The sequence below is a fragment of the Kogia breviceps genome, chromosome 2, assembly GCF_026419965.1.
Source record: "Kogia breviceps isolate mKogBre1 chromosome 2, mKogBre1 haplotype 1, whole genome shotgun sequence".
Classification (NCBI taxonomy): domain Eukaryota; kingdom Metazoa; phylum Chordata; class Mammalia; order Artiodactyla; family Physeteridae; genus Kogia; species Kogia breviceps.
Window position 1 is genome coordinate 32,678,480 of NC_081311.1, and position 24,660 is coordinate 32,703,139.

General features: G+C 47.3%; 1 protein-coding gene across 50 annotated transcripts in view; it reads left to right on the top strand.

Annotated features, from left to right (window-relative positions):
- SORBS1 (sorbin and SH3 domain containing 1) overlaps nt 1-24,660 on the top strand; it is a 245,001-nt gene that overhangs the window by 193,478 nt on the left and 26,863 nt on the right. For 35 of the 50 annotated variants that reach the window (XM_067024994.1, XM_067024997.1, XM_067025007.1 and 32 more), the window contains 6 exons: nt 3,369-3,418; nt 12,036-12,208; nt 12,744-14,210; nt 14,874-14,959; nt 17,962-18,129; nt 22,074-22,120. In XM_067024994.1, coding sequence (XP_066881095.1) covers nt 3,369-3,418; nt 12,036-12,208; nt 12,744-14,210; nt 14,874-14,959; nt 17,962-18,129; nt 22,074-22,120 — 1,991 coding nt within the window. The remainder of the gene's footprint in view (nt 1-3,368; nt 3,419-12,035; nt 12,209-12,743; nt 14,211-14,873; nt 14,960-17,961; nt 18,130-22,073; nt 22,121-24,660) is intronic. The other 15 variants (XM_067025024.1, XM_067025019.1, XM_067025010.1 and 12 more) reach the window with 1 other exon arrangement.

Consider the following 24,660-nt stretch of genomic DNA (forward strand, 5'->3'; position numbering starts at 1 on the left):
CAAAGCAGGTGATTATGACTGCAGCCAGGGGGGCCGGGATACGAGGGGCCGAAGCCAAGCACTGCAAGCAGATCCGGGGCAGTTAGGGTTTGGGAATTCAGAGTCACCGAAGGATGAGGTAGCCAGCAGGACCAGCGGTTAGGCCCAGGGGAGCACAGAAGGTGAGCGACAGTGCATGCGATCAGGCAGATGCGTGACGGGGTGAGCATAGTGGGGGAGCTGAGTCTGCAGCCAGGGCGGAGACTGGCACCAGCTGTAGCTGCTGTGGGAGTGGAGGTCTGAGGTGCGTCTAAAGGAGAACTGTGGCTGCAGGTAAGTCCTGAAGTGAGCTGGGGGGGCCGGAGGGGAGCCCGAAATGAATCAGCAGGCACTTTTTTGCAAAGTACTGTAATAAGAGTGGTTCTGTAACATGTGGCAGGATGGACAGCAGCTAGAGAACTACTGCAGTAACCGCAGCCTCCTTGGGGCGGAGATGGCATCCAGTACCTACAGCCCTGCCTGGGGCTAGGTGGGCCCGAAGGAGGTGTCTGATGCATGAATGAGCCGTCTTGCCATTGGTTCAATTATGTGTTACCCGTAGTCCCTAACGTGTGTGTGACGTGCTGAGAGAGGTTCTAAATCAGCACAAGAGTGGACTTTGCCTTCAAGAACGTGACCGCTTAGTCACACTCATAGATAAAAGATCTCCAACAGTACACAGCAATGCCTGGCAAGAGCTAAATGAACGCTACAGCCTCTAAGCGCTCAGAAGAGGGGGAAATCTTCCAGGAAATCAGGGAAGACTCCTCAGGAGTTGGCCAAGATCTTAAGGGATTGATGGAATTTAGGTACATGGCGAAAGTGGGGGCCATCCATTTGAGGCATGGTAGAGAGCACAAGAGTGAACGTGTTTAGGATGGATTCAGGAATAAAGTAGATGAATTCATCTGTAATAGGAAATCTGGGGTGATAATAGTGGAAGGCAGGTTTGGGAAAAGAGGGTTGACCCTGGGTTGTAGAGACTCCAAAAATATGGTTAAAGAGATGGTTGATTTTTGCCCTCAAGTCAATGATGTAATTCAGGACTAGTGTTTTAGGAAGGTTAGTGTCCTTGCTCTAGAGAGGTTGAACTGAAGGGATAACCTCCATCTGGAGGTTGAGAGGGCAAGGAGGCTACTGCAGCAGTCCCGGCAGGTAGGGGTGAATACTCCAGTGACACCAGCATGAAGGGATGAGGGTAGATGTGAAATCACAGAGGAAATTGCAGTGGGACATTTTAGCTAATTGGTGTGAAGAACAAAGATTTGGGGAATGGGATGGAGACACAGACAACTGTAGGCTTTTGACCAGGAACCTAGAAGAATGGGGACATCAGTATGTCACATAAGAAAGGTGGAGAGAAAAATCAGTGCAGAGGTAAGATGAAAGAGGTGGTTTTAGGTAGTTTATTTTCGAGGTGTGTGTTTGGTATCATGTAGGGAATATCCAGTACACAGTTGGAAATAGAAAACTAGGTCTCATGAGAGGCAGGGACGTCGAAAGTCAATCTGAGTCACCTGAAGAGAAGTGACGGTTGAAGACCTGGGAGCAGGTGGAGACGCCCAGCCTGGGAGGAGATTACAGATCGAAGAGAGAGTCATGCAGAGAGAAAGGACAGGAGACAGGCAGCTACCCATCGGGACGTTGGATGACACAGAACAGGAGGAGGGGCAGGTCAGAGAAAACCTGAGCGAGGGGGAAACGTGAGAGGTGGCGCAAGTATGAGTTGCCCGAGGGGTCTCCCAAAAATAGACTCTGAGGGAAGGTCAGTGCATTTGGTAACCAGGAGGCTTCTAAAAACTTCTAAAAACCAGGAGGTTGCTGGGTAAGTAGTTGATGGGAGGTAGAGTATGTGGTGAAGAATCAGGGGAGCCCCCAGGGATACAGCACTCATTGGCAACATGTGACTGTGGTAGGAAGGAAGGGGGATGTTTCCAGAGGACTCAGCAGGGGTGTGCAAAAGTTCTTCCAAGATGGAGACCCAGAACAGGGCGGGTGCCAAGGCTGAGAGACCAGTGCTGGCAAAGAGACTGGAAGGATGGGTGCAGAGGTGAGCGCAGTGTCTTCTCAGGAGTAGTGGGGGTGGAGGGCAGAGGAGGGCCAGGGGTGAGCCCCTGACGAAGGCTGCCTCCCCTCCCGTCATCCTCCCTCTTTCCCGCTCTCTTCCTTTTCCTTCTCCTGGTGTTTTTCTTTCTCTCCTTTCCCCAAGTACCTCTTTGCCTCTACAGAGCGTGTTTTCCTTGAAGTGGTCATTAGTAGAGGTAGGAGCTTTTGGTTTTGGTTGCGCTGTGTGGCTTGCGGGATCTTAGTTCCCCGACCAGGGATCGAACCCGTGCCCCCGGCCGTGGAAGCGCAGAGTCTTAACCACCAGACGGCCAGGGAATTCCCAGGAGTATCTTTAAACGTTAACTTTTATGTTGATGTATTCAACTAACACATTATTTTTAAAAGTAAATACATTGAACCCTTTGCCTTTCTTTCTCCAAGACAATAGAAACCCTAAACTCTGTAATTATGCTGCTTTTTCTCTGCATAGACTCTTGGTTTTCTTCCTTGTGCATAGGGGCCTGTAATTTGATAACATGTTCCCTCCCGTCACGCTGAAATGGTCATTAATAGGTTTTGTGAAACTGCATTTCTCCCCATTTCCACACTTCTCAATCTGCAGGGGTAAATAAACGATATAAAAGTACAGTCTTTTAAAATGCATACTTTTAAAAACATCTTTATTGGAGTATAATTGCTTTACGATGGTGTGTTAGTTTCTGCTGTATCACAAAGTGAATCAGCCATATGTATACATATATCCCCATATGCCCTCCCTCTTGTGTCTCCCTCCCACTCTCCCTATCCCACCCCCCTAGGTGGACACAAAGCACCGTAAAATGCATTTTTGTATGTTCTGTACCTGAAGTGTTGGGTGACACTCTGGTTGAGGCATGTGGGTGCATGAAGGAGTCTGGTGGGCTTGGCAGGGGCTCCGAGGGTGGGGGGATAAGCTGCTGGGAGGGTGCTGTCCATGTCACTAGTGCCTTTTGCCAAGCGGTGGGCCATCTTTCCAGTGGGCCTGCAACTGGAGATAAATGTAAGGAGTGGGGTGTCTCCCGACCCACCCAGAGAACCCTGGTTGCAGCCACTGGGAGGCAAAAGCCCAGAAATCCTCCTAGAGAAAGAGCACCGCCTTCCACCAGCACTGAGACCTTCCCAGCCGAGCTCCCCATCTCCCAGAGGGCTTTATCTAAATTAGGAAAGGAAAAGGACTTCTCTCGTTTTCCCCTTGGCTTGAAATATCTGCGTCGAAGTAAGTCATCTACATTCTTTTATTTTATTTTTTTTTTTGACATTTACAGAGCTCAGCAGTCAGCCCCACTCCGGAAATTTCTTCAGAGCCTCCTGGATAGTAAGTTATCACTGTTTACGTGGCTTGATGTATTAAATATCAGAAACGGGAAGAGGCTTGTGTTGTATTTTGTTATCAGTCTAGTGGATTTGAATGATGTACAGTTTGGTGATAAGTAGCAATTATCGTCTTCAAATTATTTTTTTTCTCCTCCTTTTCCAAATTAATTTTGTGTTGATTCATGTTACCTTTGATAAGCTTTTCCCTGTGTTGGCATCTTTACCTTTAGAATGCGTGCTGATCTTTGGGGGAATGGAGTGTGTGACTAAGGCCACATCTGGTATAAAGTTGGGGGTGGGGTGAGGTCCTCAGGCTGGACCTATCCCAAGGAAAGATGGAGCCAAGAGGGGGCTAACTTGTCTGATTCTCAGAGATCTTGGTTTATTCCCCCATACCAAGTCTTAGAATACTGCCCGAGTGATGAACGCACACCCCACACACTTCTTCATGGGGTAACCACCAGACTCCTTTCCCGTCCCCCAAAGCATCCCAGGTCCTCTCCTAGATTACTTGTCTTTGTACTTTACTATGCAGCTGTTATCCCAGCCGAAAATGTTTCAGTGCTCCTCCCTACCCTTACGAACATGGTGAATAGCCAGCACTTTAGCTTGTATAAATGGGCCCTAACGGATCCTTCCTATACCCAGTCTCATATTAGTACCTCTTATGGCACTTACTTCTGTTGCTGTATACCTGACTTATGCTCTTGTATTTTTATAACTATAATAAATTATGAACTCCATGAGAGCAAGGACTGCATCTCCATACTGCCTGGTGTACCCTATAGATTTGGGAGCTGTCCTGGTAGGAGCAGCTTCTCATCTCATCACCATTATATCATCATCTGTATCTCATTCTTTGAAATATGACAAGGAGGAAAGGCACACTATTACCTGTTCCATTTGGGTTGGGTAAGTCCACAGTGAGCAAAGTTCACCTCTTCAAATAGAAGCCTGACTTGGTCTGAATGCTGAGTTTATGGGGGCAAATATTATGGTCACTTGGACATATCCAACCTATCATATCTTGCCAAAGAAGGCATTTTGCAAGAGTAGTTTCATTTGAAAGTCAATGAGCTGGGATTAGGGTATTTTGGTGAAAAATTGCTTCAGGTGGCTGGCTGAGTGAATTTCTACGAGATCTAAGGCACTATTCTGGGTATTCTTTTTTTTTTTTTTTTTAATATAAGTTTATTTATTTATTTTTGGCTACATTGGGTCTTCGTTGCTGTGTGCGGACTTTCTCTAGTTGTGGCGAGCGGGGGCTACTCTTCGTTGCAGTGTGCAGGCTTCTCCTTGTGGTGGCTTCTCGTTGCAGAGCACGGGCTCTAGGCACGTGGGCTTCAGTAGTTGCGGCACGAGGGCTCAGTAATTGTGGCTCATGGGCTCAGGAGCGCAGGCTCAGTAGTTGTGGCGCACGGGCTTAGTTGCTCTGCGGCATGTGGGATCTTCCTAGACTAGGACTCGAACCTGTGTCCCCTGCATTGGCAGGCGGATTCTTAACCACTGCGCCATCAGCGAAGTCCCTATGCTGGGTATTCTAATAGGAGCATAAGATGCAGTCCCCTAATAGTTTCAGGGGCAAAAAATGCAAAAAAAAAAAAAAAAAAAAAGTTAGTAAATACAAAGGCAATGTGGCAACTGAATGAAATAGGTTGTAGAGGTTAAAAGTATTCAGAAGGCAGCTCCCACAGGATATCAGAGTTAAGAGTGCAGATCTTGAATGAAATAATAATTTTAACGACTTATTGAGCATTTACTATGTGCCAGGCCCTGTGTTTAGCATCATATATACTTTACCTCATTTAGTCCTCAACATTTCAGGATCAGGTGTTATTTTTGATCCCCATTTTATAGGTGAGGAAACAAGCACAGAAAGGTAGTGTGTGCCCAGGTTCCACAGCTGTGTGTGGCAGAACTACCACCAGAGTAGGAGCAATGATGTTCTAGGCCCGGAGACTGCCAAGATCTGCTGGTGGCAGCAGTAAACTCTCACGTGCGCCAATACTGATTCAAAATTGGGTAATAAATTAACCAAAGGCATGCTATGGTTTACTGTTTTGAGTGATTAAAAAAACAACTTGGGCTTCCCTGGTGGCGCAGTGGTTGAGAATCCGCCTGCCGATGCAGGAGACACGGGTTCGTGCCCGGGTTCGGGAAGATCCCACATGCCGCGGAGCGGCTGGGCCCGTGAGCCATGGCCTCTGAGCCTGCGCGTCGGGAGCCTGTGCCCCGCAACGGGAGAGGCCACAACAGTGAGAGGCCCGCGTACCACAAAAAAAAAAACAACTTAACCATTTGTGTAATAGTGTGTTAGGATTGAGGGGGACTCATGCAGACTTTTTAAAAGAGCAAATTGCTTTCAGACACTCTGAGTACTGGTGTACATAGATATTTGATGTGTTAATTTAGCAAGCACTGTATTTGTATCATGGAAATAGGTCCAGAGACCTCTGTTTTTCAGCCATAGCCCAGCTCTCATGAAACACTTGACAGGAATAGATGAGCTTTTCCCTCCTGCTGTTCTTCCACGTGGAGATTTTTCAGTAATTCAGGCTTGGTTTTCTCCCAGTTTGTTCAAATGAGTTAGGTTTTTCAGTATTCGGAATTGGTGAGGAGTCAACATAAGTGCAGTGCCTGATACATATGAAAATGCACAGTAAGCGTTTGTTGAATAAATGAATGCATCTGTGAATCTTAATTAACTAGAATCCAACTTGCTTAGCACTGAGGCAGGCTGCTTGTGAACTGAATCTGGACACGAAACTTGTGAAAGCAACGTTGGCAAGGCTTGACTTAACCCAAGGGCTAAAGAAAGAGGAGTCACCAATAGCCCAGGATCAAAAACTCTGTGGTCACTGGAGAAGTGATGGTGTTGTCTTAAATCTACTTTCACATCTTGAGCAGACTGCAGTTTAGCATTTTATTAGCATGATTCCATATCACAATATTAGAAGAACCTGGGAAGAGAAAGGAAGAAATTCACCCATTGCCCCAATATCCTAATACAACATCAGTCCTTCCTCTCAAAAAATATATCTTTCATACTTGTAATCATAGTGAATGTCCCATTTTGAATTTAATTCCCTGGAGTTATCAGATCTATAAGTCAGAGGTGTATTTTCATCATGACTTATCACTTCGTCATTGATTGGCACGAATACATTTTTTTGCCTAACCAAGGAGCTTTACTCTATTTGGCCAGCAGGTGGCGCTCAAGAACAAGCTGCTCTTTCCGAAATGGTGATGGTCCACTAGAGAAAACATTATTTCCTTAATCCAATGTAAGATCAAAACACAAATCATTACCTGAAGAGCTACATGAAAGATTAGAGACTCCCCTGGGCCTTAAAAATGTCAGAAATCTGTGTGCTTGTAGGCATGTAATTTCATAGAATCATTTTTTCCGCTAATATGTATTTGGTGAACAACAGTTCTAGACATCAGGCATACAATGATTCATAAGATAATCTGCCTGGCCTCAAGGGGCTCAGAGTGTCATTGGGAAATTACACACTTGTACATGACAATCAGAATGCAGTGTGGTAAATTCAATGATGGGACCCAAAAAGGAGTGAGCACCTCTGTTTGGGGGAGAATGAAAGAAAGGTTTTATAGAGCAGCAGCAAATAAAAATTCAATGACAGTAGCATTATTACATTATAAATACAAAACATTTCTTTCATGCGGTACAAAAGGCTTTAAGATTTTCTATACTCCCTTCCCCAAAGTCTAGAAACAGTTACTTTCTCTTTTTTTTTTTTTTTTTTCCCCTGAAAATGCCAAATGGTTTTAAACGGTGAATATGAGGCTGGAATTTTTTGTTTTGTCCTCTGTTGAATCTCCACCTAGGAGAGTGATTGACACTTAGTAGGTGCTGAGTAAATATTTGTGGCATGAATAAAATCAGCAGTGGAATGACAAATTGAGATGTTCTCTAGAAATATCATTGGCAGCGATTTGCAAATATGATGGGAGGGAGTCCGGGCTGCAGGCTCGGGGAGTGGTAACGTGCTTCCTGCAGAGGTATAGACGAATGGCCATGAGCAGTCCCCGGAGGGAGAGAGCAGAAGATTAATGTGAGCTGTGTCAAGGGCAGGGAGTAAGCAGGACCTGGTGACTGCTTAGGTCTGGGGAGCAAGGGGAGGGAGAAGGGGGTCGATTCCCCTGGCTTTCTGGCTTGGGTGAAGGAAGACAGAGGAACAGGGCTGGGGTTGGTTTGGGACAGGTTGGGTTTAAGATGCCTGAGGACCATGTAGGTGAGGATGTCTAGAAGGCAGTTAAGTGTCTGTGTCTGGAACTCAAAAGAAAGATCTACATAGATTACAGATTCGAGCGTGGATTTCATGGAGAGTCTCTTTGCACCTTTTAGTTTTGCAAATGAAAGAAATTGAGGCTGAGAGAACCAGACTGTTTCCAAGTTTTTAAGCAGAGTGGGTTTGCCTCAGCAATCACATTCCTCGCTGGAGCCGGGCTGGGATCACAGCCTGCCAGGACCCTGCCTGTCTCCTCCAGAGCCCTCCTGGTAGCGTGATTGAAACAGTTGGGCCTAAGATGATTGCTCCCTTCTCTCACTGTATCCTTTCAGTGAGTGTGTTTTTACTGAATCCCCCTTGAAACTCAGCAGCCAGCTCTGCATCTCAGCTCGAGGGTGAGTTCTCCGCACTGTCCCCCACCCCGGCTTGCTCTTTCCGAACCAAAAACAGCTCAGCTCAGGCTACTGAGGGCTGAGCTTCTGAATTTGACTTGTTTTGTGAAGCAGTCGGTGGCTCCTAGTCCTGATCGGGCCTTTCTGCATCAGCCTGGCTCATTTTCCCATCTTCTCTGATCTGTTTGAACACAGCAAAGACCCAGGAAGTCTGTGACCTTCTGCACATGCCTTCACCCCTCTGGTCCTCGGTTTTGGGGAGAGTGGGACAAATGATACATCTTTCCAACATTAGGAGGTCTGATGGAGATGATATATGAAAAAACATTGGTCAAGAGCTTTTAGATACTGTTGTGAAACAAGGACCTCCTCAGTTGCAAAGTGTTACACGTGGGGAAAAAGCATGTTGGCTTTGGTATCAGAAAGAAAACAATTGGCTAGTGCAGATCCATTCTGAGAGGTTTCCTGAGTGCTGGTTTGTTGTTTTGGTGGGGAAGCAGGAAAAAATGGTGATAACGGGTGGAGTAAAGCCAGAGGTGGGGTAGTGGCTGGAGGGAGGGAGGTTCTGACAGCTGGTGCGGTAGAGGCGGTATGGGGTCAGGCAGCTGGTTACCGCCCGAGAGTCGGCACCAAGCAAAGTGAGGAGGAACTGGGGCGATTGGGTGGGAGGTTCTGACTGAGGCTGAGGCAATTCAAGGGGAAGGACAGCAGAATAGAAACTGCCGTCAGGCACTCCCCCAGTGCCGAGGGAGATCTGGTAACCCCAGACCAAGGTGAGCAGGGCTTTAGAGACTGTCCCCTCCACAAAAGTCTGGTGGTCGGTGAGCCTCAAGGACATCTATGCATGGATCTTAGTTGAGGTTGTACAAAAAAAAGGAGAAACGTGGTTAAACTGAAGGACAAAATCAGAAAATGAAACCAAAAAGAAGAGGGTGGACCGTGAAGGGGAAATTTAGAAAAGGGACAGATTTGTTTTTCATTGTGAAATTCAAACTTAAAGCCGGTTTAGAAGAGTTTACATTTATTTAAATTGGCAGATAGTGCCACAACCTTGCAAGTCACCTTTAGGGGTCCTCCAGCTCTCTAGCAAGAGGTGACGGGTTTTATTAATCAGAACCTGGGTGGCGTCGGTGGATGCCACCTGCAGGCAAAAGCGGAGGAGCCAGAAGCAGCATGGGTGCAGCCATTGTCCCAGAGCCTGCGGGTGAGAGTGGGCACCTCCCAGCAGGGACCAGGCGGGCACCAGTAAGGACAGCCAGCCTGAGCTCAGGCCATCCTAATTCCCTGTAGTTTTTCTCTTTCCACCCCTCCGATGACTCCGTGGTCACTGATTTCAGGAGCTAGAAGCCCTCAGTGAATGTGATATAATCCTTATACTTGTAAAAGAATTTCTAGGGCTTCCCTGGTGGCGCAGTGGTTTAGAGTCCGCCTGCCGATGCAGGGGACATGGGTTCGTGCCCCGGTCCGGGAAGATCCCACATGCCGCAGAGCGGCTGGGCCCGTGAGCCATGGCCACTGAGCCTGCGCGTCCGGAGCCTGTGCTCCGCAATGGGAGAGGCCACAGCAGTGAGAGAGAGGCCCACGTACCGCAAAAAAAAAACAAAAACAAGAATTTCTAAACACATAATTTCGAAAATCAAAGCATATCCTTAATCAGATCATATGTGCCAATTTTTACTTTCAGAAAATGTGAGATTTTATTCATTCCACAGATATTTATTGAGCATACTCATGGCTGAGATAGTCTAATGGGCGCCTGCAAATAAAGAGTGTTTCCCCCATCCCAACCTTTCCAGAGGTCTCTCTCTGAGACACAAACCCTGGAGGGCTGCGTGTAGACTCACTTCATTCACATGCCTTTTTTTTTTTTTTTTGGCCATGCCGCTGGGCTCACAGGATCTTCCCTGAGCAGGGATTGAACCCACGTCCTCGGCAGGGAAAGCGTGGAATCCTAACCACTGGACCACCAGGGAATTCCCATCATTCACATGCTTTTTGTTCTCAGCTTTGAGGGTTGGTTTTCTTTCCCCTTAGATGCCCAATAATGTTCTCCTGTCTTGGCTGAGGAAAGGGGAAGAGATTTGACCCCCTGACCTAGGCCAGAGATAATGAGGAGGGGCCTGGGAGAGCCCTGACAGCCTGGCAGTCCCCTGAATAGAGCACGTGAAGCCCTTAAAGCAGTGGCGGGCACATGGCAAGAGCTCAGGAAGTGGTGGTGACTGGGAGAGAGGGGGTGTTACCAGTGCTGGAAGCAATGGAATTGCTCCGGGGAACTTGACTACTTTGAGGTGGAGACATTGCCTGTCCTACCACAGAATTTCCACCTCTTTTCCACTTCTGACTCCTGGCTCTGGATACGCTTGTCCCGGGGGTACATTCGTGGCAGGTGGCACTCAGCAGTGATGACGTACACGGAGCTCCAGCATTCTTCAGCCCTGTTTCCCCATGCTGTGCGAGCCTGGGCTCTTGGAAGGTGCTGCCTCCTAGGTGGTAGGAAATGTTAGAGCGGCCGAGAGTGCCGTCTGGGGTGCCCGACGACAAGGTTCAAGTTCCAGTGCCACCCGTCCGCTGACTGTGCCAGCTTTGATGAGTGCCTGACTCTCCCAGTGCTTCGTCCTCATCTGAAAATGGGGAAAGTAGTACCGTTCGTGGCAATTAAAGAGAGAATGATCATCGGGCACTTAGCACAGTGCCCCGCACATAGGCCATCTCACCAAGCAGGGTGTACGGCTGCTGTTGCCGTCATTGTGTGTCACTCTGGGGACCCAGAGTCTGCGGGAAGTATAAAAAATGATTGTATGGTGATGCATGGATAGAAGGAAAGAGACGGACAGATGTATGAGGAAGCAAATGCAGCCCAGCGTTCCTTGTAGAATCTAGGTTGGGGGTGGTATATGGGTGTTCACTATTGTAATTCCTTAAACTTTTCTTTCCACTTGATAATATTCATAATAACTATTGGGATGAAGTAATTTCATCAAGATGTTTACATCTTTAGAGCTGGAAAAATTCCATATTGATACCGGTAGATGGAATTTGCTAGAACTGAAAAGCAGCCTAGCAGGAGCCTGAGTGCTTTTGTGGGAAAGGGGTCATCACTGATCTGAGTGTGTGTGAGCACACGCGTGTGAGCATGCCCACGTCAGTGTGTTGGTGGGGGAGGGCATAGAAAACTGGAGTGAGGGGAGGGGGAGGGTTCAGCGAGTAAGCGCTCTTAATTTTTTCTGTGCCCCACCTCATTCCAAAAAGGATTTGTGGTAACTTGCAAAAATACCTAGACTTTCAACAAGATAAAAAATAAATGAAGGATATAAACAAGCAATCGTTTATACTCATAATACATGTCATAAGGTGCTGAATACAAATTTTGAAAGCAGTGGATGGGATAAGAATACCTAGAATCACAGCTTCAGGTTGCACCTGAGGGCTGATTTTCCTGGAGACCCAAGGCAGCTGGGCCACTTCCTTTCATTGTTGATTTTAATGCTCCATTGGTCAAAGCACTTGTGAGGAACAACTCAGAAAAAATAATCCAGGTGGTGGACTTGAAATGGCCAACTCTGGCTGGCAACATGTCAGAAGCTCCACTCATGTCCTCGACTGTCCCATCTTGTGTGCAACCAATGGGCCCCCAGAAACTCCTCCTGTCTGGCCCCCCTCCTGCCCTCCATCCCCAGGCCGTGTTTCTCAGAGTTATTCTTTTAAAACACAAGGCAGTCATCTCAAATAGAGAACCTTGCTGTTTAGACACGATTCCTGAGCATCCCGGGGCACCTGTGGGCCTGCCTTGTCTGTAGAGCTCCATGTCTAAATAAGAACGCCCTTTAGAAGGGACGGTGCTTGGCTGGGATGCCAGGAAGTGTGTTTCCTTGTCCTCAGCTGGTAACGTGCTTTTTAGAAAACTGTTAAAAATACTAAATCCTACTCTCTCTTTTTTTTCTTCTCTCTCTTAAAATTTCATTGTTCTCAGTGTATATTCTTCCAACTTCCACGCGGTGAAGAGGGAATCAGATGGGGCTCCCGGGGATCTTACCAGCTTGGAGAATGAGAGGCAGATTTATAAAAGCGTCTTGGAAGGAGGAGATATCCCTCTCCAGGGCCTGAGTGGGCTCAAGAGGCCATCCAGCTCGGCCTCAACTAAAGGTAACTGGGCGAAGCCTGCAGGCCTCTCGCCCATCCGCACGGCTATCAGGATATCTCTCGCCCATCCACACCCATTCCTGGGGTGATGGCAGCAAGGGCGAACCTCCAGCTACTGGGATAAGTTTTGACTTGTTGAGATCCATTTCCAGGCCACTGAGCCCTCCTAGTCCCCTCCCCTAGTTTCTCACCGGCCATTTTTCTTTCTGGTATGAATAGTTTCCCTTCCTTTGAAACCCAACCTTGCTCTCCCTGAAGCATCTCTCTCTTTTTTGTTCTGATTCCCTTTTCTTAGAAATTAGCTGAGCTTTTCCTAACTCTAGCAGGGTGGCCATTTTTCTTTGCATCTTTGCACCTGCTTTGCAGCACAGATTATTTTGCTTCCGGACGTCGACTGGAAATTAAAACAAAAACCAAAAAACCCCTTATGACAAATGAGCATGTTACCTCTCTTTTTCTTTTTTTTTTTTTTTTTTTTTGTAGCAGCTTTCAGCTTTAACCTAATGGGTCTGTTTATTTTATTCTGCATGCTTTCCAGTGGATCATAAAGGTGGGAATGCTCACATGATTTCTTCATCTTCAGTTCATAGCCGAGCGGTTCACACTAGCAGTGTGTTAGGCCCCGGGTGTAAGCACAAGAAACCCCTGTCCGCTGCGAAAGCCTGCATTTCGGAAATCCTCCCTTCCAAATTCAAACCCAGGCTCTCTGCTCCCAGCGCTCTTTTGCAGGATCAGAAGAGCGTCCTGTTGCCATCGGAAAAGGCTCAGAGCTGTGAGAACCTTTGTGTCTCGGTTCCTCTGAATGATTCCAAAAGAGGCCTCCCCCTGCAAGTGGGGGGCAGCGCGGAGAACCTGCTCGTGCGCTCCCGGCGGGACGACGACGGCAGGTCAAGCAGCACCATGAGCCTGCAGGAGTACAGCACCGGCACCAGGAGGCCCTGCCCACTCTTGAGGAAAGCTGGCCCACAGTTCACCATGCTCTACCGAGACATGCACCAGATCAACCGGGCCGGCCTCTTCCTGGGGTCCGTCTCCTCCTCCAGTGTGCGGGATCTCGCCTCCCACTTCGAGAGGAGCAGCCTGGCGTTGGCCAGGGGCGAGCTGGGCCCCAGCCAGGAAGGCTCGGAGCACGTCCCCAAGCACACCGTCTCCTCCCGCATCACAGCTTTCGAGCAGCTGATTCAGCGGTCCCGGTCCATGCCGTCGCTGGACCTGTCCGGCCGGCTGAGCAAGTCCCCCACACCCATGCTGGCCCGGAGCGGCCTGACCTCTGCCCGCTCGGCTGAGTCCCTCCTGGAGTCAACCAAGCTCCGGCCCAGGGAGGCGGGCGGGCTGAACCCTGGGGGCAGCTACGCCTCCCCAGCGTGTAGCCGGATGGCGGACCCCACCTTGGGCTTCAGGGGCCCCGTGCCTTCCGAGCCACTCTCCACCTGCTCGGACGAGCTGGACCGCTGCTCAAACGTCTCCAGCGACAGCCGAGAGGGCAGCAGCGGCAGCGTTCACGGAGACTTTCCCAAACACCGCCTCAACAAGTGCAAGGGCACCTGCCCGGCCTCCTCCACGCGCTTCACCACCATCCGTAGGCACGAGCAGCAGACCTCCCGGCGGCCCGACTGGCGCCCGGATCCCAGGGGGGACAAGGGCACACTCCTCAGGAACGTCTACCTAATGAGCCCCCTCCCTTTCCGGTTGAAAAAGCCCTTCCAGCATCCCCTCAGACAGCTTTGTCCCGGGGACTTCTCGGGCCAGAAGCCAGATCCCCCCAGGGGGTCTCAGCCCCATCAGGACGAGCCCCTCTCCGGGGGGAGGCCCCTGGTTCCTAGACGCCTGTCTTCCCGGCACACCATGGCCAGGCTGAGCCGGATCTCAGAGCCCCCTCAGGGGAGACCCGCGGCCCCCGAGGTCTGCCTGACGGCCTTTAGTAATGGGAACTCTCTGCCGTACTCAGACCACAGCTTGGACAGGAACAACAACCCCCAAAGTGAACTTGGACCGTCCCTCGGAGGTGGCCTTCTGTGTATTTGCCCAGTCTCACCTCACCCATCTCTCCACTCTGCTTGCTTTGTCCCCTCCTCCCGTGTGACCTTGGTGCCCATTTTCTGGTCCGTCCTTTGTTTTCTGTTTGTTTTGCTTGGCAATTAATCATGGCTCATAGTGGCTGCACTTCTTTAAAAACAGATCCCCCCCATGTCATTTAGACTAACCACCAAACTCTGTTTCGAAAGAAAAATTGGCCGTTTAGCTCATCTGAGAAATTTGTTCATTTGAACTCCTGAACCCCTTGCAGTTCACACCAATCCCGATTCACGCTGAGGTTTTTTGAGAGGCAGCCTCTCTCGGTGGCCCTGTGTGTGTGTGTGTGAGTGTACAGTGTGTGTCCCTGTAAGATCCTGCACGCCTCTTAATAGGGACACTTTTCAAAGACGGTCCTCTCTTTGCTCACCTTTTGCCTCTGGTTAGTTTTCTTTGTATGAAACTAGTTCACAAGTAAATCCAAAAATCGGGAGAGAGGGCATTTGGGTTTTTTTTCCTTCAGAATTTGAATACTGACCACCAAACAACGATGGTACAAACTTGATATTTGTCATGGATGAAACGTGAAATCTTTTCCCAATCTGGTTTCCCACTAAATCTTTGCCTGTTTTAACTTTACTTTATTGTTTTGAAGATTCAGAATCACCAAGGCATTTTATACCAGCTGATTACTTGGAATCCACAGAAGAGTTTATTCGAAGACGTCATGATGATAAAGAGGTAATCGCCCCCTATGAAATCTCTTAGCTCTTGTGCAGATAAAAATATGAAGGAAGTAGACATTCAGGGAGGTGACATGGCCTAGCAGTTAGAAACAACCATTGGGGTTTTCACAGGTGACTTTTTATATGACATGAGCTCAATCACTCCTCTTTTAGTCCACTTTTCCAAAGAGTAGGACTGATTTTCCCCAAGGTGCTAAGTTCCAAATGCCAGATCTGCCCGGGAGGTTCAGAAAGAGGTTGCCTACCACTGCATTCAGTGCCTCTTAAGGGGAACCTAGAGTCCTTCCCCCTAACCCCTGCCTTATTACTCTCCAGGGAAATCCATCCTCTGTTGGCACAAAGCACAGTTCATGCTGAGAAACGTGCAGGAGGAGAAAGAGGAAACTCAAAAAGAATAACGCCCATGATACATTTTATAAAAACAGTTTGAAGAAGTTGCCTTTAACTCAGAAGAAGAGAGATACCCCAATAAACGTTGATAAACCCTCTCCCCCAGAGCTTCAGGTTATAGACCTTGTCCTGCAGCTACCGAAATGTCTGTACTGCAGTGATCTGACTGACGGGGCCGGGAAAGGAACGCGTTCTCTTGGGATTTAGGAGGAGGTAGTTCTGCACATAAGCTAAATGGGCAAAATCACAAGCTGCTGTTGTGATGAAGTGTTTTATGATGAGGCGTGTTTTCTAGACTTCGCATTCCCGGAAGAAAGGGTCCTATAGCTTAAACAAGCTCTGATGAGTGTTTTCTTGCAATGAAGAGATGGAGGAATTGCTTTGAACCTGGTGGCAGCAAGGGAAGGTGTTCATGTGTCTACAACTCTGTCCCTTACCCTGTAAAGTCTGAAGCCCTTTTTCTGTGTTGTGCTGTTTTTGTTGAGTTGGTTTCAGAGCTTAGGGGGATTTTCCTTAAGCATTTAGGGTAAGGCTGACATTGAAGAGAGCTGGAGGGTAACAATTATTGCTGCCAGCTAGAGAGACAAAGAACAAATAAAACCACAGCTCTGCCCTTCTCTGGGCACAATACAGACAGTGCTCAGTAAGACGTTTGCGCCTGTCTGTGAAAAGAAACAGGAGGAAGCATTTGACGGATGGAATTATTTGTGGTAACAAGGTGAAAAACTCACAATGGATGTCCATCTGGCCACAGAACAGACTCCTTTTTATCACTGTCACTGAGATACAAGATTCTACCTATCGAAGCCTGGCCTGCTATGATGAGGGAAGGTGACGTTCCATTTCAGGCGTATAAACCCTAGCATCCAACATGGAAGGTTTTGTGATAGAATTCTTGCCTACCACATGGGGAGCAGATTTTACTTTGCTGGTTTAGCAGTTCCGAGGGTGAGCAGCTTGTTTCTTGAATAATGCTGGCTCACAGATCCTTGGGTCTTTATACCTGTTTTTTTGGCTTATGTGTTTCAACTATGGGAATGATGGATTTGCTGAGGTCAGATTCACACACTGGGTAGGGAGCTCTGCTCCATTTGCATCTGTCCATTCCCATTGCTACAGAAACAACTCACATGTCCCAGCGCAGGGAATGCCAGTCCTGGCATTTTTCCATGCGAGTGGCTTACTATTAACATTGATGATCATGGCATTTCAGAAAACAAGAGCCTGTCAGTCCTGGAAGGGACATTAGTGGTCATCTGGGCAATTCCCTTGTTTTATCCAGGAATGGACTGCCACAGGGCAGTGGCTTGCCCCGGGCCACATAGCCAGTTACCTTGTACCAGAGGCAGAGCTGGAAACCAGGGCTCTACCGTGCTTCACAAAGCACTTTCTCACGTCTTTTCTCATTTAATCTTTACCACAACTTACCTGAGCACTGGAAATCCTACAGCCGTTTGACGAGTTATTGCTTTATTACTGGTAGACCCTGGAGAAGGATAGAAAAATGGGCCCACCGTCCTTTGGGGCTAGGTGTCACTTAAGGCATTTAATTACCTGCTGGGAGAAGACTGATGCTTTATTGAGAATGATCAGTTCTCATCAATGCTTTCCTGCAAAGAATATTAATCCCAGGAAGGTATGATTGGTATGGAGGAAGAAAACACATTAAAATTCTCTTCCATAGGGTCCTTTCGGTAGGCAGTGAAGACATTTAGTTAAATGGAACATTGTTTAATTCTTTTAAAAGGCCTTTAAAAATAGAAATAGATGACTATTTCCTTAATTTAGGAGAGAATATTTCTTCTAAACCCAGGTACCATTATTCTTAGTTTATCTCCTATATTTATAGTCTACCTCATTCCTTAAACTCAGTGTTATTTCACCTAAGGAAGAAATAGTTAAGTAGGAAGTACAAGGTAAGTGATGTTTTCTGTCAGGCACATAAATAGCCTTTGGTGCATGTGCTGAGGCCTCCTAACAGTTGTCCTCGGAGGAAGGGTTGGCTGGCCTAGGAGAAGGGGGTGCCACGTTTTCTGAAATGGGTATCTCTACTCTCTTGAGCATAAAGTAGCAGGAATAGGAAGCACAAAGATGACCTGCTTGCCATAGAACCACACAGTAAAAGCCCACAGCTGTTTTAATAGCCTGATTTGAGCAGGAGGAACCAGCCAGCCCTGGTCCCGCTATGGGAACTCATCACTGCCTGAGCGAGGGAAGGATAGCACTTCCAGCCTCCCACCTTGCTGCATGCTCGTGAATGCCCCGGACGGACCCCCTGGATGCCCTGGCCTTGGCCGCCTTGTATCAGGAGGCAGGAGGCTTTTGGCTGAGCTGGGAGATAGTCTGCAGACAGCGTAACTGTACGGGACCCAGCATTCCCCGCATCCCAATGCTCCCCCGGTTTCTCCCTGCAGCGCTGTCTCCTCCCTACACAGAGCGCACATGGGTGGGTACAGCGGGAACCTTGCAGTTGCGGCCATAAAGCCCCTCCAACATCTGTTTCCTCCCTATTGACCCAGCACCTTTTTCCTTAGCTGTTTTTGTTAGCAGTTTTCCAATACCCTGGACCAGATGATTCACAGCCCATTTTATGCAATTTCATGGCAGAAACTTTTAGCGGACCAGAGACGACTTAAGCGTGAGCAAGAAGAAGCCGATATTGCAGCTCGACGCCACACGGGCGTCATTCCGACGCACCATCAATTTATCACTAATGAGCGCTTTGGGGACCTCCTCAATATAGACGATACAGCAAAAAGGAAATCTGGGTCAGAGGTCTGTTTTGGTCACCTCGATCTGCTGCTTGACCCAAAGCAATATTTGCCTTCCTTCGGCATTGCCCTCTGTAGGCCAAATTACCTCTCCAAACAGCATCTGTCATCCTGGCTTCCCTTAGGCTTGCTTTGGCTCTTCTCTGGCTGGTCGGTGGACATGATTCCCATTATGTCCTGTGCTCTGTATGTCCAAGCATGCCTGGCTGCGGGACCGGGATCTGCTGGCGCACAACCTGAATGCATGCCTTAGAGCATCGGCTGCCTTCATGAGTCTGGTCTTCTCCATCTGCATTTTATCATGAGACTGTGTTGCCTGTGCACTTTGCTTAGAAACCTGTACCTTAGTTCATATGCATTAGTAGCTATGGTATGGACAATTAAGAGGTTCTTCTTTGAAGAGATGGTTTAGTGAAACTTGTATTACATGCAATACTGCCACTTGGTATCCTACGACGATTTAATTGACTGAAGTGTTCAGTAGAGCTGAAGCCTCACTGAGGAATTTTGAAAGCCAAACCGTTTTGCAGTTAGGGTAAGCCATGGAGGGTAAGAGCTCTCTGAGAGAGACTTCCTTTGTTGCCTTAATTTTGACATTGCTCAGCCGAAATTATGAAACAATATTATACAAGGAACAAAGAAGTACAAGCCTTTGAAGTGATTTTATCCAGGCCTTGGCCTCCTGCGTGAAGGTCAACATATTGAAATTCTTGTGCTGGCCAGATGCTGCATCTTGCACCAGCGTTTGTTTTGCCATGTGATCCTTAAGTAGCCCTGCTGAAGATTAGCTCCTTTCAGGGAAGCCTATGTGTCTGGGGCTTGGGGAGGATTGGGAAAATGGGGCAGTGACACCAAAGTATATACAGTTGTATAATCGTTCAGTGTAATAGCCAATTAAATATTCATGTCTCTATCTTTTGAGTGACAGAGGCACCACTGGCTGTTCATCAAATGGTTTGGGTTTTGTTTTCTTTTTTAAAGAAACAGCTTTTCTCTCTCTGTAACAGAGAGAGAAAAGGGGGAACCAGACTAGAAGAAGGAAAGCTGGGGAGGGGAAAGAGACTCTAAGGTGATAGAGAAAAATGAAATGTAATAAGGAGGAGGCAGAAATTAGCAGGAGTTACTCAGATGCAAGTGTAGGACAACCGCCAGCCCTCAGCATTCCAGCTCCTGAATACCATACCACCCTGTTCTGAAGGCTCTAGTGATGGGTTATCCTCATTGCCAGGCCTACCTGGTTGTGAGTGATGGAGAAGATGGGAACATGCAAAGGCACCCTAGGGCTGCCTACCCCACGTGTAGATAATACGTGCAAATGAAATGCAACCAGGGCACAATAAGCATGGACAGAGGCAGGCAAACTCCGCCTAACCTGCCTTGCCTCCCTTCTAGAGCAGAGGTTCTCAAACTTAAGTGTGTCACAATTCCCTAGATGCTTGTTAAAATACAGGTTGCTGCGCCCCATCCACCAAGTTTCTGATTCTGAGGCGGAGCCTGAGAATTCGCATTTCTGAGCGGTTCAGGGACCACATTTTGAGAATCACTGCCCTAGATGTCGACTGACAGGCGTGGGACAATAAAGACCAATGAGTCCCAGGTGCACCAGGCTATGTAGATGTACTTCTGTACCATTCAGTAGAATTTGGATGACCACTCATTTGCCCAGGACCCTGTGAGGGGACAGAAACAAGACTCAGACTGTGCCCTTGGGAAGCTGGCAGTCTAGTGGAAGAGGCACCCTCGGAACAGTTACCTCTGTTGTAGTAAGTAACACAATGCCTTGGGAACCAGAGGAGGAAAAGATAGATTCAGCCTCAGGAGGATGGAGGAAGATAAAGAAGGAGATGACGCTTTGTATAGGCAATATGGCTCATATAATATGTCTTAAGAGTTCAGTGGAATCAGTGTTTCTCAATCTTGAATAATGTATGGATTCCCTTTGATGAAAAAAAATTTTCACCAACCCAATTGGGTTGACCTAAGCCAATTTACAAATTAAATAGTAAACTGTACACCTATTACAATTTTTATTTAATAATTATAAATTTAATTGAGAACTGATTAATATTCATGTCTCTATCTTTTGAGTGACAGAGGCACCACTGGCTATTCATCAAATGGTTGGGTTTTAATTTAATCGATGGTTGATATAATTTTGCCTGAACTCAGTTGCCGCTCAGAGTGTGAATATCGTGCTATTTTGGTATAAATTTTTTTTAAGTTCATACAGCTTTACAGCTGGCTGTCAACCAGCCCCCCACCCCCCACTTTTTAAAATTGGAATCACTGAAATTTTTGTGCTTAAAACGTTGGTCATTTGGCCTTCTCTTGTGAACTTGTCGTTTATCATTAACTCCACATTTGTTCTTTTCTTACAACTGTTGAATTATGCTCTTTGGTCACAGGCAGGCATTGAAATCTGTGACATTGATTATAAGGTCGTCATTCAGTTGACTTCTAATATGTATTGTAGATAGATGGAAACATCACATGAAAATGCAAAATTAAAAAAAAATTCCTGTGGAGAATTCATGGCCTTAAAGAAGACCCCATAAGACCCCAGCTTGAGGAACCTGGAAATTCAGGGCCTTTCACTAAGGGATCAGGATCTAAAACTAAGCTTGATGAAGCTTCTAAAAACCATTTTTTTCCTCACATAGAGTCTCCCATTCTTCCCCTCTGCTTTGTCCATGCCTTCTAATATTGAAGAGGAAGTATGTAATTTAATTTTATCACGTTGTTTCCCTATACCAGAAAGTTATAGCGGTTGAAAAGGTTGGAGCTGCTTATGGCTGGGGCAGCATCATATTGGCAGCCGTAAACTGCTCTCTCTCATGATTTCTCCCCTCTGTCTTTCTTTTTTTAAAAAAATTCCCCGCTTTTAATGGTGGGGAAGAAAGATGTACAAATAAAACATGGTAAGTAAAAGGGAACCTTTTGCTCTCTTTGTTGGAATTGGAGATGAAGAAATTCCAGACAGAGAAGGGGTGTCTAGACAAGGTGCAGCAAGTAGATTTGCCTGACTGGGACAGGAAAAGTGTCATAGGAGATAAAGGCGGTTAGGTACGAGTGGGGGGAAATGACCCAAAGGCCTTAACCCACCTCAGGAATTGAGAGTTGATCTGAGGGACAGTTGAGAGACTGGGCCAACTTCAAAGCGAGGAGGAGATGTGATAGAGGTATTTGAGGAATGTTATTTGTGCTCCTGAGTGACAGTAGATTAGAGTGAAGAGAACTGAAGTCAAAGGAAGCTTTGTGCCTGTGGGATATAGAGGTCAGACCTGAGTGGGGTTGTGGAAGGGACGGAGGGAGGGTTGGCGTGACTTAATGACAGGCTCGATGAGGAAGTGGAGATGGGGGCTGTGGATGACTTCCAGGCTTGGGGGGGGGGTCTCGGAGGAGAGGGCTACCTAACAAGAATGGAAGCCGTGGAGGAAGAGCATGAGCTCAGGGTTCGCCCTATCTGGCTTTCTGGGTGATTTCACGGACCTTGAGAAATATGTGGAGTTGGAGGTGATGTGAGAAGTCATTCAGGGTTCATTTACTTGCAGGTCATGATTTAAGTCAGGCAAAGGGAACATGTTCCTCAAAGACTAAGACGGTAGAGAAGGGATGTCTCAGGACTTCTGGCTGGGTTTTTGTTGTTGTTGTTTTTTCAATAGTGGTGTCAGCCCTGGGGACCAGCATTTCAACTTTAGGACTTTTCTAACCATCTGTTCCCCAAATCTGCCCCTCCATAGGGAGATCCTCACACGTGGCGTAGCTGACTGAACGCCCATGTAGTCCTCCGCTAAGGTCAGACAAGTAGATTTCTGCCCCGATTTCGACACCAGAGTAAACTGGTTAGGGTGGATTTTTCTGCTTTGCTTTCCGGAAACTTGTAAACGTGTGTCCTTTTCATTATACATAAATTGTGATTTTAACTTGTCATTGTTTTCCTGTGTTTAGATGAGACCTGCCAGAGCCAAGTTTGACTTTAAAGCTCAGACACTAAAGTAAGTGCCACCAGTCATATTCATTTATTTTTATTTTTTTTTATTTTTTTTTTTTTTTGCGGTATGCGGGCCTCTCACTGTTGTGGCCTCTCCCGTTGCGGAGCACAGGCTCCGGACACGCAGGCCCAGCGGCCATGGCTCACGGGCCCAGCCGCTCCGCGGCACGTGGGATCTTCCCGGACCGGGGCACGAACCCGTGTCCCCTGCATCGGCAGGCGGATTCTCAACCACTGCGCCACCAGGGAAGCCCGATATTCATTTATTTTAACTGCCTCTTTGAAACACAGGAGTTCACTCATAGAGAAGAGTGGTGGGAGAAAACAACAACAATAAGAAACAGTAGTTTTTAGATTTCACTGTGTGCAAGCCACCATTCAAAGTACTTTACGAACGTTAACTCATTCGGCCCTCATTGGAACCCTGTGGGGTTGGTGCTATTGTTATTTCCCTTGTAGTAATGGGGGAACCAAGGTTCTGCAAGGTTAAGGAACTTGCCCAAGCTGGTCAGTGATGGAGTCCGGATTCAAATCCAAGTAGCCTGGTGTCAGAGCCTGGGCTCTCACCTCTGTGCTGCTCCGCTACCTCCTATGTAGGGACTCGGTTTGCTTCGTTAAGTGGCGGCCTGATCCGACTTTCTCTACACAAGGAACCAGAGCCGGTCTCTAGGCAGATAACTTTGCCAGTTTTGCCGCAACATTCCAAGAGATTAAAGACTCATGTGAACTCACAGGAGACCAGCATTTCTCTAAGTATGTTCCTCAGAGCGCTGGCTCTCAAATAGCGTTCCATCATAGAAATGAGTCTGGGAACCACTGCATCCTGTGCCTGTACCTCCTGCCCCTCCTTGAAGAGAGACTTTGCTATTGACATATTAACGGCTCTCTAGAAGTTTTTCAATAAAGAAACCTAATTAGCCGATTTAGCCAATGTTACCTACATTTAGATGACCAGAAAACCTTTCTATTTTCCGTAGAATGAAATCTGAGAAATGACTGGGTTCCTACAGGAACTTGCTCACTTCATATCTAATTATGGATTAAAATGGGCTGTGAGTTTTCGTTGGCAGCAGTGAACAGCAGCCATCCTGCTGTCCTGGTGATGGAAGGGGAAGGAAAGCCCTCCATCCTTGGACGCTGGGAAATGCTGTGTGGAGGCTGCTCAGCTGTGGTTCCGATCTCCTCCAACACAAAATGAGTGACTAGCCTACTGTTTCCAGAACCTAGGCACAAATCTGGTGTATTTGGCTTTGCTTGTCTACTCCAGTGCTTTAGCTAGTCACCTAATGAGAGGTGGTGGCATAATGTGCTGGGTTGATTATGGGCTCTAGAGTCAGGAAGTCCTGGGTTTGAATCCCGACTGTGCCACTTATTGCCTCTGATCATGGGCAAATCACCAACCTCTCCACCTCACGTTTCCTCATCTGTAAAATGGGCATAAAAATGTCTCTCTTGCAGGGCAGCCAAGGTAATACTTGTAAGATATGTTGCATAGTGTAGCAAAAGTGTCCCCCTCCTTTATTCTAAACCAGAGACCTCTGGTTTTTTTTTTTAATAGTTATGTAAATTAATTTTTTAGTTTAATCAAGAAGTACCTTTTCCTCTTCTTTCTTTGAATTGAGAAAGTTCCATGTAATCGTTGAACGGTATTGTGATATTACATTTAGCTAGATTTCATTTTAAAATCCTCACAAATAGAACAGGTGAGAAGGCTAAGATGGACAGAACTCATCACCATTTACCAGCATTGCTCATGCTGGGCACAGGGCTCCTTCCTCCTGAGCCAGTGCTTTCATTGTACCACGTTGCCTCCCAAGAAAAGTTAATAAAACTTTTTAAAGAGAAAACAAAAGACCCATAGACTTGAATATTTTAAACATCTCCAGTCACTGGGTTCTGTCTTCCTCCATAGTATGTTATGCAAAAAAGTGTTCTGTGGGAGCGCTCGTTTCAACCAAGTTAAACAGGTTTCTGTCCCACAGGACTTTCTCCAGGCTTCCACTGTGCTAATGTACATGGTGACACTCCAGAAAAGATCTAAAGTACATCATATTATTGTTTCCCAAACCTTGTTACCACCAGACCTTGCCATGTGCCTAAGTGACCTGCGAGTCACTTAGGGTGGCAGAGTTTGGAGCCTACAGATCTCCAGCAGGGGTGGATATTCTCATCTGTGTGTCCACAGTTGGGAGTAAATGGAGGGGAGGATTCAGAACTCCCCCAGGGAGGGCTATGGCAAGAATTTGGCCAAAGACCTTCTTTCTTCCAGAGACAAATGCCCCGGATCCCCTTCACAGGCCTTTTTAGGGTTAGAATCCTGCCTACCAGTGCAAGACCCACACAGGCTGCCTTGTTCGCTCATCCAGCACAGTGCTGACTTTGTGTGGTTTTCCAGATGTGCCCCTTTGTTTAGCCAGCATCCCTCACGTACCGTGGGACTTCCTGGCACACTGCAAAGCAGGCACACCCCCTCAAATTGCAGTCAGAGTCCTGTCTTTCCATGCTTTTGGTTTGAGGCAAATGAAAAGATCTAGGTCATTTTTT